The sequence below is a fragment of the Microcaecilia unicolor genome, chromosome 11 (genome assembly GCF_901765095.1).
Source record: "Microcaecilia unicolor chromosome 11, aMicUni1.1, whole genome shotgun sequence".
Taxonomy (NCBI): domain Eukaryota; kingdom Metazoa; phylum Chordata; class Amphibia; order Gymnophiona; family Siphonopidae; genus Microcaecilia; species Microcaecilia unicolor.
This window is the reverse complement of record NC_044041.1, coordinates 134,766,593-134,785,577: the sequence shown is the minus strand read 5'-3', so window position 1 is coordinate 134,785,577 and position 18,985 is coordinate 134,766,593. Positions and strand designations below refer to the sequence as shown.

Genomic DNA, 18,985 nt, shown 5'->3' with positions numbered 1-18,985 from the left:
AGGCAAGCCAGAGAACAAAGCATTACAGTAATCTAAGTGTGTGATAACCAAGGAGAGAAGTAAATTACATATACATGAGGTAGGCAGGTAGGGTTTTACTGAATGAATCTGCTGTACTGCAAAGAAAGGGGATTGAATGACCTTACTGATGTGATGCTTAAAGGACAGATCAAGGCTATGGTTTGCCCCTGAAGGGATGGAGGAGATGGCGTAGCAGAGTAAGGATTCGGGAAGTGCATAGCCGGTGATCTCTTAGCCATGAGACCTGTTTTAGACAGAGGTTTAATGTAGAAGAATCGTTGAAATTCGCCATATAGGAACATACAATTTGGATGTCATCCACATAAGAATTTGGACTACAGCCCGTGAATTGAATGAGCAAGATTAAAGGAGAGAGAAAACGGTTAAAGAGTAGTGGTGCAAGAATTGATCCTTGAGGGACCCCCCCAGAGTAAAGAAAGAGGTACAGACACCAAGTGATAAGGGTGATCATGGAGATAAGAGGTGAACCAAAATATAACTAATCACGAGATGCCCATAGAGGAAAGTTGCTGTAGTAGGAGACTGTGGTCCACCATTTCGAAGGCCGAGGAGAGATCAATGGAAACTATAACACTAGATGATTTCTGATCCAAAGAAGTACAGAGTTCATTATAGAGTGCAGTGAGAAGAGTTTCTGTGCTATGGGCTGCTCGAAACCCTGCTTGCCTAGGAAGCAGTGTAAAAGTTTTGTCAGAAAGATAAGTTAGCTGTTTTAAGACAACTTTCTCAAGTAGTTTAGAAAACAATGGAAAGTTGGGAATGGGATGGTAATTGAGCGGGGAAGAAGGGTCTCATTCAGATTGTTTAAGAATAGAGGTGATGATAGCTGATTTCCAATCAAATTCGGGTATACATATAAAGTATTGCATACCATGTATAATGAGTTTATCTTGTTGGGCAGACTGGACGAACCATACAAGTCTTTATCTGCCGTCATTTACTATGTTACTGTCAGGGGAATTTTCGAAAGAGAAGGGCGACCATCTTCTGACACAAATCGGGAGATGGGCGTCCTTCTCTCAGGGTCGCCCAAATCGGCATAATCGAAAATCGATTTTGGGCGCCCTCAACTGCTTTCCGTCGTGGGGATGACCAAAGTTCACAGAGGCGTGTCGGCACCATACCAAAGACAGGACTGGGGTGTGATTAAGAGATGAGCGTCCTCGACCGATAATGGAAAAAAAAAAGGGCGTCCCTGACCAGCATTTGGCCGACTTTACTTGGTCCATTTTTCTTTTCATGACCAAGTCTCAAAAAAGATATAGTAGAATTGGAAAAGGTACAGCGAAGGGCGACGAAAATGATAATGGGGATGGGACGACTTTCCTATGAAGAGAGGCTGAGAAGGCTAGGGCTTTTCAGCTTGGAGAAGAGACGGCTGAGGGGAGATATGATAGAAGTGTATAAAATAATGAGTGGAATGGATCGGGTGGATGTGAAGCGACTGTTCACGCTATCCAAAAATAATAGGACTAGAGGGCATGAGTTGAAGCTACAGTGTGGTAAATTTAAAACGAATCGGAGAAAATTTTTCTTCACCCAACGTGTAATTAGACTCTGGAATTCGTTGCCGGAGAACGTGGTACGGGCGGTTAGCTTGACGGAGTTTAAAAAGGGGTTAGATAGATTCCTAAAGGACAAGTCCATAGACCGCTATTAAATGGACTTGGAAAAATTCCGCATTTTTAGGTATAACTTGTCTGGAATGTTTTTACGTTTGGGGAGCGTGCCAGGTGCCCTTGACCTGGATTGGCCACTGTCGGTGACAGGATGCTGGGCTAGATGGACCTTTGGTCTTTCCCAGTATGGCACTACTTATGTACTTATGTACTTAAGTCTTGAAAAGGTGCCCAAACTGACCAGATGACCACGATCGGGGAATCGCCCAGTGGTCACCAACCCCCTGTCATACCCAGCTCCCTGACAGCAGTATGCAGGTCCCTGGAGCAGTTTTTAGTGGGTGCACTTATTTCACTTATTTTCATGTCCGGCTGTGTTATTGCGAAGACCCACCCTCACCCCTCAGTATCACAGTATCACAGAAGGTTAAACATAAGAGAATGTTCATGATTGGGTGTGTTGTTGTCATTGTTGTAGGTTTGGCAGAAGGTTGGGAGAAAAGGGACCACTGAGGACAAAGGAAAAATGATTTCTCAAAGGGTGAGAAATAATTTTTTGCTAAATCTCGGGGAGAGTGTAACCCCCCCTCCTGGGAAATGCAGTTAAACTTCCAGGGGTGTTACCATGGCCTGGGAGGAGGAGCCCTCCAGGGAAGGGTCTGCATATCCCACCCAAGGAGACAAATAAAGGGAAAATAAAAGGGAATACACAGAAAGGATTGGGGTTATTGCTTACTCGTTCCCCCATCAGGACCCAGAGGATCGAGAGGGTTCTCAGGCTATTCTAAGGGTGATTTCCTGGAGAAGAAAGGGAGAATCCTATGCCATGGAGCAGAAGAGTTGACATGGGGTGACATGGATCCTCAGAAGCTTAGCGGAGATTGGGTGGCAGCACCGGTATCGGGAGGCGGGGCTAGTGCTGGGCAGACTTTTACGGTCTGTGCCCTGAAAATGGCAGATACAAATCAAGGTCAGGTATACACATAAAGTAGAGTTTATCTTGTTGGGCAGACTGGATGGACCGTACAGGTCTTTCTCTGCCGTCATCTACTATATTACTATCGGGCTTATTTTCGAAAGAGAAGGGCGCCCATGTTTCGACACAAATCAGGAGATGGGCGTCCTTCTCCCAGGGTCACCCAAATTGGCATAATCGAAAGCCCATTATGGGTGTCCTCAACTGCTTTCCATCGCGGGGATGACCAAAGTTCCCGGAGGCGTGTCGGAAAAATAGCGAAGGCGGGACTGGGGCGTGATTAACACATGGGCGTCCTCGGCCAATAATGGAAAAAAGAAGGGCGTCCCTGACGAGCACTTGGCCAACTTTACTTGGTCCATTTTTTCTTGCGACCAAGCCTCAAAAAGGTGCCCGAACTGACCAGATGACCACCGGAGGGAATCCGGTATGACCTCCCCTTACTCCCCCAGTGGTCACTAACCCCCTCCCACCCCCCCACCCCCAAATAAAAATATTTTTTGCCAGCCTCTATGCCAGCCTCAAATGTCATACCCAGCTTCATCACAGCAGTATGCAGGTCCCTGGAGCAGTTTTAGTGGGTGCAGCGCACTTCAGGCAGGCGGATACAGGCCCATCCCCCCCTACCTGTTACACTTGTGGTGGTAAATGTGAGCCCTTCAAAACCCACTGTACCCACATCTAGGTGCCCCCCTTCACCCATAAGGGCTATGGTAGTGTTGTACAGTTGTGGGGAGTGGGTTTTGGGGGGCTCAGCACCCAAGGTAAGGGAGCTATGCACCTGGGAGCAATTTCTGAAGTCCACTGCAGTGCCCCCTAGGGTGCCCAGTTGGTGTCCTGGCATTTGAGGGGGACCAGTGCACTACGAATGCTTGCTCCTCCCACGACCAAGTGGCTTGGATTTGGTAGTTTCTGAGATGGGCATCCTCGGTTTCCATTATCGCTGAAAACCGGGGACGACCATCTCTAAAGGTCAACCTAAATGTTGAGATTTGGCCATCCCCGACTATATTATCGAAATGAAAGATGGACACCCATCTTGTTTCGATAATACAGGTTTCCCCGCCCCTTCGCGAGGACATCCTGCGAGGACGCCCTCAGTAAAACTTGAGCACCCCGTTCGATTTTGCCCCTCCACGTAAGACAGCAGACCTGGGGAGGGGAGGGGGAGCCCGGGTTGTGGTAGTGTGACTCTCCAGGGAGCAAGAGAGGAAGGAGTGATCTTCCAGAGATGCCAGAGTGAGAAGTGAAGCCTCGCTTGAGTATCCAAGGTTGGGGAAGTGCAGCAGGGCTGTCTGCCAGGGGTAGCCCCAAGAGAGCTTTGGATAAGAAAGATAACTAGGGGCTCTGAGTAAGTGATTTGAATTATTGTACTGGTCACCTAGCCCGGGACTGAGGAGGACTGTTCTGTTGAGTCAGTCATCCTACTGAAGAAGTTGTCTGATAAGAGTAAAGAAGTGTAAATAGTTATCAATTTTGTTCTAGTCAAAAAATAAAATAAAATAAAATTGAAAGCATACCCTCAGACTGTGGACTCTCATTGGATGCTGTCTAAATGTGAGTGGGGGAGAGAATAATGTTCCGGCCTACTGGGATTAACCCGGCCCAGGCCTGCACCCTACTTCAACCTGACTTGTTTTTTTTTTGTGAATCCTAGTTAGGGTACCTACACTGAACAGCTTATCCGGCACCTTGAACTGTTGTGAGTGGGACCAGGGTTACATCTCTATATACTGACCTCTCTGGATGCCCACTTGACAACATGTCCCGGCTGGCATTTGCCAACTGATGGATGGTCTGTGCATAATCTCCTAGTTCCTGCTCCATCACCAGATGTTTCTTCAGCATAGCCTGAGCATTCAGCTCATCCTACAAAAACAGGAGGGGCAGTAAGTTAGACATGCAAATAATGGCCCAAGATACATGACCCAATAGGTGGCCATCAATATGGAGCTGGCCAGCAGCTTTCAGTAGCCACTAGCTTTGGTACTTCTGAAAGAAACAGAGAAAAACCTCCCTGGTACTTCTGAAAGAAACATAGAAACATGTAGGCAGATAAAAGACTCTGGGCCCGATATTCAGACCATGGGAGTTAACCCAGCTAACTCCCACAGCCAGGATATTCAATGCTGGGCCATTTCCAGTGACCACAATTGAATATCCAGTTTATTTTTGGCTAGTCTGAACTTAACTGGCCAAGCCAATATTCCATTATTGACATGGCCATATTTGGCCACCAAACATAGCTGGCCAGATGCTGAATATCAATGCTGACCAGCTGTGTCACGCGATATAGCCAGTCATCTGGCTAGCTGCTAAGCGCTAATATTGAGCCGAGATAGCTGGCTATCTCATGCTGAATATTAGCCCCTAGTCAGCTAAGTACCATTTAACTGGCCAGGTGCCATTCCTGGCCGGTTAAATGGTTTTGAATATCAGAGGGCATATGCCCATCCCTCATTTACAGTACTGTGTATAATTCTGGAGACGGCATCATCAAAAAGATATAAACAGGATGGAATTAGTCCAGAGGGTGGCTACCAAAATAGTCAGTGGTTTTCATATAAAGCATATAGGCACAGATTTAAATACCTCAATATGTATACTCTGGAAGAAAGGGGGAGAGGGGATAAATGATAAAGACATTTAAATACCTCTTGTTACGATTGTGGACGTGACCTCTCCCAGACTTACCTTATTCTGGTGGTCAGCTTCTGTGCTGGCTTCTGTTTCTTCTTTCTGTGTTGCTAGAGCTGGCTCTGTGTCTGTGGGCTGGCTGCTCCCAGCATGAGTCTAATTGCTTTACTATACTGCAGCTGTGTGTGTTACCTGAGCTAGCTGCCTCTGTGTGCTGGTTGCTTTCAGCGTGGCTCTAATTGCTCTGCTATACTGCAGCTGTGGGGGTTAAGCCTGAGTTAGCTCTAGCTCTGTTTCAGTGGGCTGTCTGCCTGGGTCTAGGGAGTGTGACATCATCTGGGAGTGCCTTGATAAGGAAGTGGTGTTCTTCCCTTCAGGGCCTTTGCAACGTTTGCTTAGTCATTTACTTTAGGTCCAGGTTAGTGGTAGTGCAGTGTGCACTTTTGATCTGTGTTAGCTTCCTAGCTTTTCCCTTGTGGCTTGTGTGTTTAGCTTTCCTGCTTTTCCCTTGTAGCTCCCCTGCTTCCCCTTTTGGTGCTTTAGAAGCACTTCTGTGTTTGGGGCTTTGGAAGCTCTTCTGTGTTTGGTGCTTTAGAAGCACTTCTGTGTTTTGGTGCTTTAGAAGCACTTCTGTGTTTGGTGCTTTAGAAGCACTTCTGACTTCTGTGTTTAGCTTCCCTGTTTTTTCCCTTGTGGCTCCCCTGTCTTCCCTTTTAGTGCTAGGAGCTCTGCTGGTAGTTTGGTGCTTAGGAGCACCGTAGTTAGTTTAGGGTTGTAGAGTTGTTGTGCTTGGTGCTTAGTAGCACCTGTGTTAGCTTATGTGTTTAGGTTCCCTGCTCTTTCCCTGTGGCTCTCCTGCTTTTCCTAGTGGTGCTCTTGGTAGCACTTCTGTTAGTACAGGGCTTAGGAAGTCCTTTTGTTGGTTTATTGTTAGGAACACTTTTGTTGGTTTCTGTTTGGAGTTCTTCTGTTGGTTAGGGCTTGGGAGCACTTATGTCAGTTTAGGATTGAGGAGTACTGCTGTTTCTAGCTTGTTCTAGTCCTGGTCCCTGTGTCATCCGGTATCCGGTAAGTCCTGCCGGCCACTCGAACCCAGGGGCTCAACCCTTGGGGGGCAGTGGCTAAGTGCAGGTGACGCTGTACGGACCAGTCCAGTGTGTTCCAGTCCGGTGTGTTCCAGTCCAGTGTCCTCCAGTCCGGCGGATTCCAGTCCAGTGTTCCAGTCCTGTGTCCTCCAGTCCGGGGGATCCAGTCCGTGTGTTCCGGCTCGCTGAGCAGTGCCTGCAGTACCTGCCAGTGCTAGTGTGCTTGCCCAGCGTTGGTTGGTGGGTTTTGCCTGCTGCTGTCACCCCTCGTCAGCAGCCCAAGGGCTCACGTTTGCTCCAGAGCCCGGCCCCGCGGGCTCTGAACCTGAAAACCTGACACCTCTGTGGCATAAATGCACATGAGGTAGGCAACTTTCAATTGAAAGGTAGCTCTGGAATGAGGAAGTATAGGATAAAGGTGAAAGGAAATATGCCTTTATGGAAAAGGTGGTGGATGCCTGGAATGGACTCCCAGTGAAGGTGTTGGAGACGAGGTCTTTATCAGAATTCATGAAAGCATGAGATAAACACAAAGGATGTCTAAGGAAGAGGAAGGGATAGTAAGGATTAGTAGTTGGTATGGATGTGCAAACTGGATAGACCATATGGAGGGGGCATTTTCGATATGACATCTAAGTTGGACTTTGGACGTTTTGCACTAAACGTCCCAAATCCAAATAGAAAACACAATCTACAATTTGACATGTCTAGTGCTTTCGACATGGTTGATCATGGAATACTACTACACATCCTCGAGTACTTCGGAATTGGAGGCAATGTTCTCAACTGGTTCAAGGGGTTCCTGACCACACGGTCATACCAAGTGACATCTAACTCGACTACATCAGCCACATGGATACCCGAATGCGGAGTTCCACAAGGATCTCCCCTCTCACCGACTCTATTCAATTTAATGATGATACCATTGGCTAAACTATTATCAAACCAAAACCTCAACCCATACATTTACGCTGATGACGTAACGATCTATATCCCATTTAAACAAGATTTAAAGGAAATTTCCAATATTGATAACAATGATATCAACCAAAGTCTCCAGATCATGCATTCATGGGCGGATGCATTTCAGCTGAAACTCAATGCAGAAAAAACCGAATGCCTAATACTCACCTCTCAACACAACATGAACAAATTCACCACCATTAATACACCAAACCTGACACCTTAAATTCTCGGAGTTACCATCGATCGACATTTAACACTTGAGAACCACGCGAAGAACACAATCAAGAAGATGTGGAAATTAAAAAGAGTAAGACCTTTCTTCCCAAGGACCGTTTTCCGCAACGATCAATGGTACAATCAATGGTGCTCAGTCATCTAGACTATTGCAACACACTCTACGCCGGCTGTAAAGAGCAAATAATCAAGAAACTTCAGACAGCCCAGAACACTGCAGCCAGACTCATATTCGGTAAATCAAAATATGAAAGTGCCAAACCCCTACGAGAAAAACTGCACTGGCTTCCACTTAAAGAACGCATCACGTTCAAGATATGCACCCTTGTTCACAAAATCATTCACGGAGATGCCCCAGCCTACATGTCAGACCTGATAGACTTACCACCCAGGAATGCTAAAAGATCATCCCGCACATTCCTCAATCTTCACTTCCCCACCTGCAAAGGTCTAAAATGCAAACTAACGTATGCGTCAAACTTTTCCTACTTGAGCACACAGATATGGAACGCGTTGCCACGCAACTTAAAAATGATCTACGAACTGACTAACTTTCATAAACTACTGAAGACCCATCTCTTTAACAAGGCATACCACAAAGATCAACAAATGTGAATATACACAACTCCTCCACATATATTCAGTATTGCCTTATAATATCTGCTTGTTATATTATTACCATGTTTTCTTACTATAATGCTACCCAAGATCCTTCTGCAACACTAAATGTCTATTTTTTAATCTATTTCTACCATTCATGATATATTGTAAGCCACATTGAGCCTGCAAAGAGGTGGGAAAACGTGGGATACAAATACAATAAATAATCATCATAATAAATAATAACCATTTTCGAAACCGCAAAACGTTTTTGAAAACACCGTTTATAATAAGTTTTTGTGCTCTGTGCAATTATCTTCCAGGCCATTAAAAAAACAAAACAAAAATGCACAAGTGAAAAATGTAGAAAATCAAGCCACTGGGATGTAGGAGGGGGCCAGCACTTTTAGCATCCTGGTCCTTCAGACATCCCAGGAGAGCAATGGGGCACCCTAGGGAGCACTGCTGTGGACTTCATATAAATGCTCCCAGGTATACATCTCACAATTGCTGCAGAGCTCTCCAAAACCCACCCAAAACCCACTACCCCCAACTGTACATCAATCACTACAATAACCCTTATAGGTGAAGGGGGCACCTGTATGTGGGTACAGTGGGTTTCTGGTGAGTTTGGGAGGGCTCACAGCTTCCACCACAAGTGAAAGAGGTAGGAGGAGGAATGGGCCTGGGTCCACCTGTCTACAGTGCACTGCACTGACCACTATACTACTCCAGGGACCTGCATGCTACTCTGATAGACCTGGTTATAACATCTGAGGCTGTCACAGAGGCTGGTAAGTACTATTCACATTTTTTGGGGGTGGAGGGGGTCAGTGACCACTGGGGGAGTAAAGGAGGAGTCATCCCTGATTCCCTCCAGTGGTCATTTAGGGCACCTTTTTGTGCCTTATTTGGTCTAAAAACAGGTCTAGACCAAAACATTGAAGTTTTAGCCCTAGACATTTTCGTTTTGTTCCATTATGTCTATAAAATGTCCAAGTGTTAGGAACACCCTAAGTCTGCCCTCACCCATCCCCGAAACACTCCCAACACGCCCCCTTGTGATTTGGATGCTTTACAGATGAATTGCATAGATAGATGTCTGCAAAATACTGATTTGGACGTTTGAGAAGAAAAACATCCAAATGCTACTACTACTACTACTACTATTTAGCATTTCTATAGCGCTACAAGGCATACGCAGCGCTGCACAAACATAGAAGAAAGACAGTCCCTGCTCAAAGAGCTTACAATCTAATAGACAAAAAAATAAATAAAGTAAGCAAATCAAATCAATTAATGTGAACGGGAAGGAAGAGAGGAGGGTAGGTGGAGGCGAGTGGTTACAAGTGGTTACGAGTCAAAAGCAATGTTAAAGAGGTGGGCTTTCAGTGTAGATTTAAAGGTGGCCAAGGATGGGGCAAGACGTAGGGGCTCAGGAAGTTTATTCCAGGCGTAGGGTGCAGCGAGACTGAAGGCGCGAAGTCTGGAGTTAGCAGTAGTGGAGAAGGGAACAGATAAGAAGGATTTATCCATGGAGCGGAGTGCACGGGAAGGGGTGTAGGGAAGGACGAGTGTGGAGAGATACTGGGGAGCAGCAGAGTGAATACATTTATAGGCTAGTAGAAGAAGTTTGAACAGGATGCGAAAATGGATAGGGAGCCAGTGAAGGGTCTTGAGGAGAGGGGTAGTATGAGTAAAGCGACCCTGGCGGAAGATGAGACGGGCAGCAGAGTTTTGAACCGACTGGAGAGGGGAGAGGTAACTAAGTGGGAGGCCAGCAAGAAGCAGATTGCAGTAGTCTAAACGAGAGGTGACAAGGGTGTGGATGAGGGTTTTGGTAGAGTGCTCGGAAAGAAAGGGGTGGATTTTACGGATGTTGTAAAGAAAGAAACGACAGGTCTTGGCGGTCAGCTGGATATGAGCAGAGAAGGAGAGAGAAGAGTCAAAGATGACCCCAAGGTTTCGAGTTGAGGAGACAGGGAGAATGAGAGCTCCATCAACAGAAATAGAAAACGGGGGGAGCGGGGAGGTGGGTTTGGGGGGGAAAATGAGAAGCTCGGTTTTGGTCATATTTAATTTCAGGTGGCGTTGAGACATCCAGGCAGCAATGTCAGACAAGCACGCTGAAACTTTGGTTTGGATGCAAGGTGAGATATCAGGGGTAGAAAGGTAGATTTGGGAGTCATCAGCATAGAGATGGTAGGAAAAGCCATGGGATGAGATTAATGAACCAAGGGAAGAAGTGTAGATAGACTTTTTGGATGTTTTTCTCCTTCAAAAATGAGCCCCATGGTCTTTATCTGCCATCATTTTCTATGACTTCATTTGTGCTGCTTTATTCCCTTGACCTGTCACTCCTAAAGGAATACTAAGCAGTCCACAAAAGAAAGGCTCTTATTCCCACTTTAAAACATACAAAGTCTAAAGTGGATATGTTTCGCCTTCCTAAAGGCTGCATCATGGGCTATAGCTGTATGGCAAAAAACATATAAAATCATAAACAACTTAAACATAATGAATAAATAAAACAAAAAAATGTGCACCCAACATACATATCTGTATCTAATTCTAAAATCAATACTGACAAAAATAATTACATACATATAAGCAGTGGGTTTTTTCTAGCAAAAAAGGTGTCGGTACTGAAATGCCAGGCCATCCTTCAGGGGTGGGGTGATCACTGAGGGACCCACCCCACAATAGCCAGGTCCCCTGCAACCAGTCTCAGAATCTATGACAAGGCAGAATTGGTGTGTAAAGCCTGAGCTCTTTCATTAAAACTTGGGGATCATGGGTCAATTTTAGCAGACAATGGAAAAGGTTCCGGTACTCAGTACCCCCAAGTACCCCCTCAAAAAAAGCCCTGCATATAAGTTGTATATAAGCCCTACTGCACATATAAATACAGACTATTTAAAATAACAGTACATGTAAGACCCATAAAATTAAAAAATAAAAATAAATATTACTTAACACTCATACACTTAAAACATATCAGATGATCCATCATAAAAAAAACAACCATTGTGCATGTCCAACCTGATTACTAAAAAATGCATCTCTTTTATAATAATACAGCCATATATCATATTTCACCTGAAGTGTCACAACTTCAGATATGGAATAAAAATATCTTTCCTATATATACGGACAACAAACCTCTCCTATAAAAATACTGATAACTCTGGGCTCCTTTTACTAAGCTGCATAGGTGCCTAATCGCGCCAAATGGGAGTTACTGCCCTTGCGGTAATTTCAACTACCCAATCTCTGCTAAGATTCCGTGGATCCATTCTTTCTAAACAGGATTCCTTTGTGTTTATCCCACGCATGTTTGAAATCCATTACCGTTTTCATCTCCACCACCTCCTGTGGGACAGCATTCCATGTATCCACCACCCTCTCCGTGAAAAAATACTCCTGACATTACTCCTGAGTCTGCCCCCCTTCAACTCAATTCATGTCCTCTAGTTCTATCATCTTCCTGTCTTCAGAAAAGGTTTGTTTGTGGATTAATACCTTTCAAATATTTGAATGTCTGTATCATGTCACCCCTGTTTCTCCTTTCCTCCAAAGTATACATGTTCAGGTCGGCAAGTCTCTCCTCGTACGGTTTGCAACTTAAATCCCATACCATTTTCGTAGCTTTTCTTTGCACCGCTTCCAGTCTTTTTACATCCTTAGCTAGATACGGTCTCCAAAACTGGACACAATACTCCAAGTGGGGCCTCACCAACGACCATTCTTCTAACGTTCGGAGATCCCTTCTCATCGTTTCTACTCCCTCCAGGGTATCCACTCTATTGGCTATCTTCGTGTCATCTGCAAAAAGGCAAACCTTTCCTTCCAACCCTTCAGCAATATCACCCACAAATATATTAAACAGAATAGGCCCCAGCACCGACCCCTGAGGAACTTCATTGCTCACCTTCCTTTCCTCCAAGTGGATTCCATTTACCACCACCCTCTGACACCTGTTAGTCAACCATTTTCCTATCCAGTTCACCACTTTCGGTCCTATGTTCAGCCCTTTCAGCTTATTCGTGAATCTTCTGTGGGGGACCGTATCTTGATTAGGATATTTAAAGGATATTTAAACTTGGCAACATATCAATTGGGTATGGATAGGGGCATAGATGACCCCATCACAGTTCCTTTTATCTGCTTATAGAACTTTTTCTCAAAAACAAAATAATTTTTTTTCAGAGCTATGCTTAGAAGTTCCAAAATAAATTCTGTGGGGATTCTCTTACAACTATCATGTGTGTCGAAAGAGCTTCTGATAATTTCTGGAGCCTCATCCTGTGAAACGTATACAAGGACTCAGGGCCCCTTTTACCAAGCGGTGGCAAAAGGGGGCCAGTGCTGCCGTCGGCGCGTGTTTTACATGCACACCGAGGCCCCCTTTTACCGCAGCTGGTAAAAGGGAAGTCTCACTTTCCTACAGGAAATGGCCATGCGGCAAGTAAAGCACTTGCCGTGCAGCCATTTTGGGAGGGAGCACTTACCACCACCCATTGAGGTGGTGGTAAGGGCTCCCGCATCAACCTTGCGGTAACCGGGCAGCAAGTGGCACTGCCCGATTACTGCCAGGTACACTGTGGCACTACAAAAATAAATAAAATTTTTTAGCGCCAGAAATGATGGTGCACTAAGGGTGGGAATTGCCGCTGGGCTGCTGCGGTAGCCTGGCAGTACTGTAGGGGTATTTCCCTGTGATCTAGCCTGAGCTGGTCTTGGCCTATACAAGCCTATGACAGCTTGGTACAATAAGATGGCTGCTGCACCCTCTGACCTGCACATCTCTGTGTTAGCAAGATCCAGCTTCAGCTTGTGGAAAATCACTGACAGGCTTGCTGAAGCCAAGGACATTCTGTGTTCCAACCATCCCCCTTCTATCTCTGAGACGCTGGGAAGGGAGTCATACTCATGGCACCAGAAGTTACCATCTCCAAGGTCACAAAACAAAGAACTCTTCTTGCCCATGCACTGAACTGTACGTGATCAGAATTGGTCCAGGCTATCACCCGACCGAGAGGTCTGGAAGAACGCGGGAAGAGTGGGAGAAGTTAGTTAGTCGGAGACCCTCAGAGGAGGAGTACCTGTGAAGGACCTGAGAAATCCAGCAAGGCTCGGGGTGAGCTAGAGACTGTATGATACCAACCTTGTGACCTGCATAACTGGTGCAAATACCCGTGGCAGAGATTTTGGCTCTGATAACCAACTGAGAGACGGGAACCTGCTTGTTTGCTGAGAAAGACCTGCACTACATAAGACACAGACAGCTGAGATAGCGTCTGGGAAGATTCTGCTCCGGTCTCATCTGAAGTCGTCATCAGGACAGCGTGGTGAGATCACAGTGATATATTTCCTAGTCTGGGGTTAGGAATGGTTTTATCTAAGTACGACTGGTTTATGTCAGCTCTTGGTCAGGGAAAGCTGCTAATGTGTATTTTGCATAAGATGTGATAAGTTTTCATAAGGATCATTAGGATATCATTTGTACTGTTCTAATCATTACTGCACGTAGTCTCAGGATAATCAGAGTGTAGTTAGACAATATATTTTGTTAGTGTGCATATCAGTAAGAGATATTATACTGCATATAAGCTACTGCAGAGTGTTTCTATTTTTCTACCTGTAATAAATAATAATAATATCATCTGTGACGTGGCTTTGGTTCTTTGGCGGGGAACAAAACACTGGCAGGGTGCCAGCAGCAAGGTTCCTGTATAATATCCCCTAGACTGAGCTAGGAACCTTGTAATAAGTATTATCAGGGAATAATTATTGTCCTAATTATTTATTTTCACCCTACAGTACTTCCTGTGTAGCAAGTGGTAAGCCCGCATTGGGCTTACTGCTGCTTAGTATGATGAGCCCTCAACGTCCATAGTTACTAAAAATAGCCCCTCTTCACATGGTAAATTCTCCAAAATACGAATTATATGGGAAATGTCCTTTATGTAGGAAGGCATAGCAGGCACTAAGGGTGTAAAAATTTATCAACAAAGATTGATAACGGTTGTAATATCGAACCGATGCCCGCCATAATCAGTCTTTCAGGGGGGCAATGTAGAGACTTGTGAATTTTGGGTACTGTGTATATAACTGGTATTACTGGATGTTGTATTTTTAAGAAATCAATTTCCTTATTAATCAAAAAGCCCCATTGCTTGCCAATTTCCAAAACAGAATCAATGTCCTTCTTAATATTCTATGTGGGATCTGATGGGAGAGGTTTATAAAAATCCTTATCACTAAATTGTAATTCTCTCTCTTTAATAGAGTTTCCTCTATTTATAACAACCATCGCTCCTCCCTTATCAGCCTGTCTAATGAAGGGGCATAGCTACGTGGGGCCACAGGGGCATGGGCCCCCACAGATTACGCCCTGGCCCCCTCTACATTTAACCCGCCGTCGCTGTCCGCCCCGCCGCCACATCAGGTACCTTGTTTGCTGGCAGGGGTCCCCAAACCCCGCCAGCTGAAAAGTTTTCTTCAGCGTCGGTCGACTCCGGCGCCTTCGATGTGGGATATCTGTTTCTGACGCCTTACGTCCTGCACCGTGCATGTAGCCCCGTGTAGGATGTAAGGCGTCAGAAACAGATGATCCCACAACGAAGGTGCCAGAGTCAACCGGCGCTAAAGAAGACTCTTCGGCTGGCGGGGATTGGGGACCCCCGCCAGCAAACAAGGTACCTGATGCGGCAGCGGAGTTTTTTTTGCGGTTGCGGCAGTTGTCTAAAGTGGCGGGGGGGGGGGGGGTTGCAGTTGCAGTGGGGGGGTCCAAAGTGGCGGGGGGAGGCGGATAAACAGTGCCCCCCCACCTCGGGCTCTGGCCCCCCCCTCCCGCCGAGGTCTGGCTATGCCCTGACTATGGCTTTGTCATCCTGCAGGGATTTTATTGCCTCTCTCTCTTACTTGTTCACATTATAAAACACTCTCTTTTTGTTTTCTTCTAAATGACTAATATCTTTCATTACTAAATAAATTCACATAAGTCTGGATGGCATGATGAGTGTCACCTGTGGGTATTGTCTACTACCCCTTTTCACAATGGACATGTCGATATGACTTCCAGTGTTTTTAGAAAAATAATCTATAATTTTCAATTTCCTGGTCATTTAAAAAAGATCTACCCGTGTATTGAAAGCATTATATTGTGGGGTCGGAGCAAAAGAGATCACATTCATTCTTGGTTAGACATCTGTCAGATATGTTAAACCCCCGCAAGAGGTTGTGGCAGCAATTTTAAACCAGTGCAGCAAGGGGCAGGAGTGAGGGGGCTGCAGTCCTGTCCCCAACAACCCTGCTGGACCATCAAGGATACAGGTAGACCTGTAGGGAGGGCCTACCTGCATGGCTGGGGGGCGGGGTCTTCCGGGGGTGTGGTTCTTGATGCAGGCTGAGAGGGGGCAGGGAAAGAAGGGGACATTGATGGGGGGGGCTTGAGGGGGCTCGAGGACTTTAGTAAAGAAAGGTAAAATTATGTATCATACCTGATAATTTTCTTTCCATTAATCATAGCTGATCAATCCATAGACTGGTGGGTTGTGTCCATCTACCAGCAGGTGGAGATAGAGAGCAATCCTTTTGCCTCCCTATATGTGGTCATGTGCTGCCGGAAACTCCTCAGTATGTCGATATCCAAGCTCCATCCGCAGGACTCAGCACTTAGAGAATTACACCCACAAAGGGACACTCTGCCCAGCTCACCACCGCCGAAACGGGGGAGGGGAATTAACCCAGCTCATCCCCACACAAGTGGGGGAGGGGAATCCGTCCAGCTCATCCCCGCGGAGCGGGGGAGGGACACCACCCCGCCGATGCGGGGGGATCTGGCTTATCCTGCAACCGCAACCGCGGGAGGAGCTGACTGACCCTAACACCGCCGAAGCGGGAGGGGTACAAAGCTGCCCTACAGCCGCACGAAGCGGGAGGGAGCGCCGGCAGAATTTATGTCTCAATCCAGCCCCGTAAAACGGGGAGGAACTCCAAAAGCGCCAACCGAATGGCTCTGAGTTCCAGGAGGTTGATAGACCACTTTGCCTCTGCAGGAGACCAGAGCCCCTGCGCTGTCCTTCCCAAGCAGTGGGCTCCCCAGCCCGTCAAAGAGGCGTCCGTCGTGACGACAATCCACTCCGGGGTCACAAGAGGCATCCCTGCAGACAACTTGTCTGTCTTCAGCCACCAGCTCAGCGCCTTGCGCACTGCTGGGTCCAAGGGAAGGCGCACAGCATAATCCTCCGACACCGGAGTCCAGCGCTGCAGCAGAGAGTGTTGTAGTGGTCTCATATGAGCCCTGGCCCAGGGCACTACTTCCATCGTGGCCGTCATAGAGCCCAACAGCTGCACATAGTCCCAAGCCCGAAGCGGAGAGGCTACTAGGAACTGGTCCACCTGAGCCTGAAGTTTGACAATCCGATTGTCCGGCAGGAACACTCTGCCCACTTGGGTGTCGAATCGAACTCCCAGATACTCCAGGGACTGAGTCGGGCGCAGCTGGCTTTTCTCCCAGTTGATGATCCACCCCAGGGAGCTCAAAAGAGCAATCACCCGGTCCACAGCTTTGCCGCACTCTGCATAAGAGGGGGCTCGGATCAACCAGTCGTCCAGATAAGGATGGACTTGTACTCCTTCCTTTCGCAGGAAGGCCGCGATGACCACCATTACTTTGGAGAAGGTCCGCGGAGCAGTAGCCAACCCGAACGGGAGGGCTCTGAACTGGAAGTGTCGGCCCAGGACTGCAAAACACAGAAAGCGTTGATGAGGAGGCCAGATGGGAATATGCAAGTACGCTTCCTTGATATCCAAGGATGCCAGGAACTCCCCTGCCTTCACTGCCGCTACAACAGAGCGGAGAGTCTCCATGCGAAAGTGCCGAACTTTCAAGGCCCGATTGACCCCTTTGAGGTCGAGGATAGGCCGTACAGAACCTCCTTTCTTTGGTACCACAAAGTAAATGGAGTAACGTCCCTTGCCAAGCTGATTTTCTGGCACCGGAACGACCGCACCCAGGCGGATCAGATTGTCCAAGGTCTGCTGCACTGCCACAGCTTTGACCGGAGACTTGCAGGGAGAGAGTACAAACCCGTCTCTTAAGGGTCGGCAGAACTCTAGCTTGTAGCCGTCTCTGATGACTTCCAGCACCCAAGCGTCTGAAGTTACCCTGGTCCACTCGCCCAGAAACGAGGACAGGCGTCCTCCAATCTGCACTGGGCCATGGACCAGGACCCCGTCATTGGGTACGAGACCCTGGAGGAGGACCGGAGGGCGCACCTCCGGGACGGCGGTCTCTGCGAAAGGAATGCTGCTTGGGGGAGAAGTTCCTCTTGAAGGAAGAGGGGGCAGAGGAGCCCGACTTGCCCGGGCGGTACCGACGGGCTTCCTGAAACCGTCCTCTGGAGATACCGGGGCGAGCACTGGCCCGAGCCCTGACCTCTGGTAACCTCTTGCCCTTAGACGTGCCGAGATCGGTTACAATTTTGTCCAGCTCGACCCCAAAGAGCAGCTTGCCTTTAAAAGGCAACTTAGCCAGGCGGGACTTAGAGGCGTGGTCAGCAGACCAATGTTTCAGCCAAAGCCACCGCCGCGCAGAGACTGTCTGAGCCATACCTTTAGCTGAGGCTCTCAAGACATCATACAGTAAGTCTGCCAAATAAGCCAAGCCCGATTCCAGGGCCGGCCAATCAGCCCTCAAGGAATGATCCGAGGGGGAAGCCCGCTGCACCATAGTCAGGCACGCCCTGGCCACATAGGAGCCGCAAACTGAGGCCTGCAAACTTAAGGCAGCCGCCTCGAAGGACGACCTTAAGGCCGCCTCCAATCTTCTGTCTTGGGCGTCCTTTAGGGCCGTGCCACCTTCCACCGGCAACGCCGTTTTCTTAGTCACCGCAGTGATTAAAGAATCCACGGTAAGCCAAAGAAAGGCCTCCCGTTCACTTTCATGCAAAGGATAGAGGCGGGACATAGCCCTAGCCACTTTGAGGCTCGCTTCCGGGACATCCCATTGAGCCGAAATTAAGGTGTGCATGGCATCATGCACGTGGAAGGTTCTAGGCGGGCGCTTCGTCCCCAGCATAATGGTGGAGCCAACAGGGGCTGAGGAAGAGACGTCCTCTGGAGAGGAAATCTTCAAAATGCTCATGGCCTGCACTAACAGGTTGGGCAAATCCTCTGAGCGAAAGATCGCGCTGCAGAGGGGTCATCCGCTCCATCCGAGCGGGAATCCGTCTCCTCCAAGGAATCCCCAAAGGACCGTTGGGAGAACTCAGATACGCTGCCCTCATCTACATCAGAGGAAACAGAGTCCTCTAAGGCCTGGGAATCCACCCGAGGGCGTTTACTTCCGGGGGCCTCAACCCCTTTATTGGACAAGGGAGAAGGGGCAGCGTTTTGCATAAGGAAGGCCTGATGCAGCAGCAAAATAAACTCGGGGGAGAAACCCCCCAGACTGTGCACTTCAGCAGCCTGGGCCACAGCCCTAGACGCACCCTCAACCGGCGCTCGCAAGAGCGGGGGAGAAACATGCTGCGCATCCAAGATGGCGTCCGGCGCGACACTCCACGAAGGAGCCGCGCGGGAAGAACGGCGCTTAACTTTAGCCGCTTTTGTGCCGTCGCCCAAATCAAGGGCGGCCATGGCATTAACGTCTCCCAACTCAAGGACGGCCCAAGAAGAAGCCGTCCGAGCAGAGTGGCCGGCCAAGATGGCGGAGGCGAGCAGCGGGGGATGGGCGTTTATGGCGGGAAAAACTGCCGCACCGGAGGAAGACCCGGGACACTGACCGGCCTCCGAACTGACACCCAACAAGGGCGAAT

General features: G+C 47.8%; 1 protein-coding gene across 1 annotated transcript in view; it reads right to left on the bottom strand.

The window, feature by feature from the left end:
• The window catches only part of SPTBN2 (spectrin beta, non-erythrocytic 2), a 1,201,559-nt gene that overhangs the window by 366,734 nt on the left and 815,840 nt on the right, over positions 1–18,985 (bottom strand). Inside the window, exon 23 of the mRNA XM_030217767.1 lies at positions 4,376–4,506. Coding sequence (XP_030073627.1) covers positions 4,376–4,506 — 131 coding nt within the window. The remainder of the gene's footprint in view (positions 1–4,375; positions 4,507–18,985) is intronic.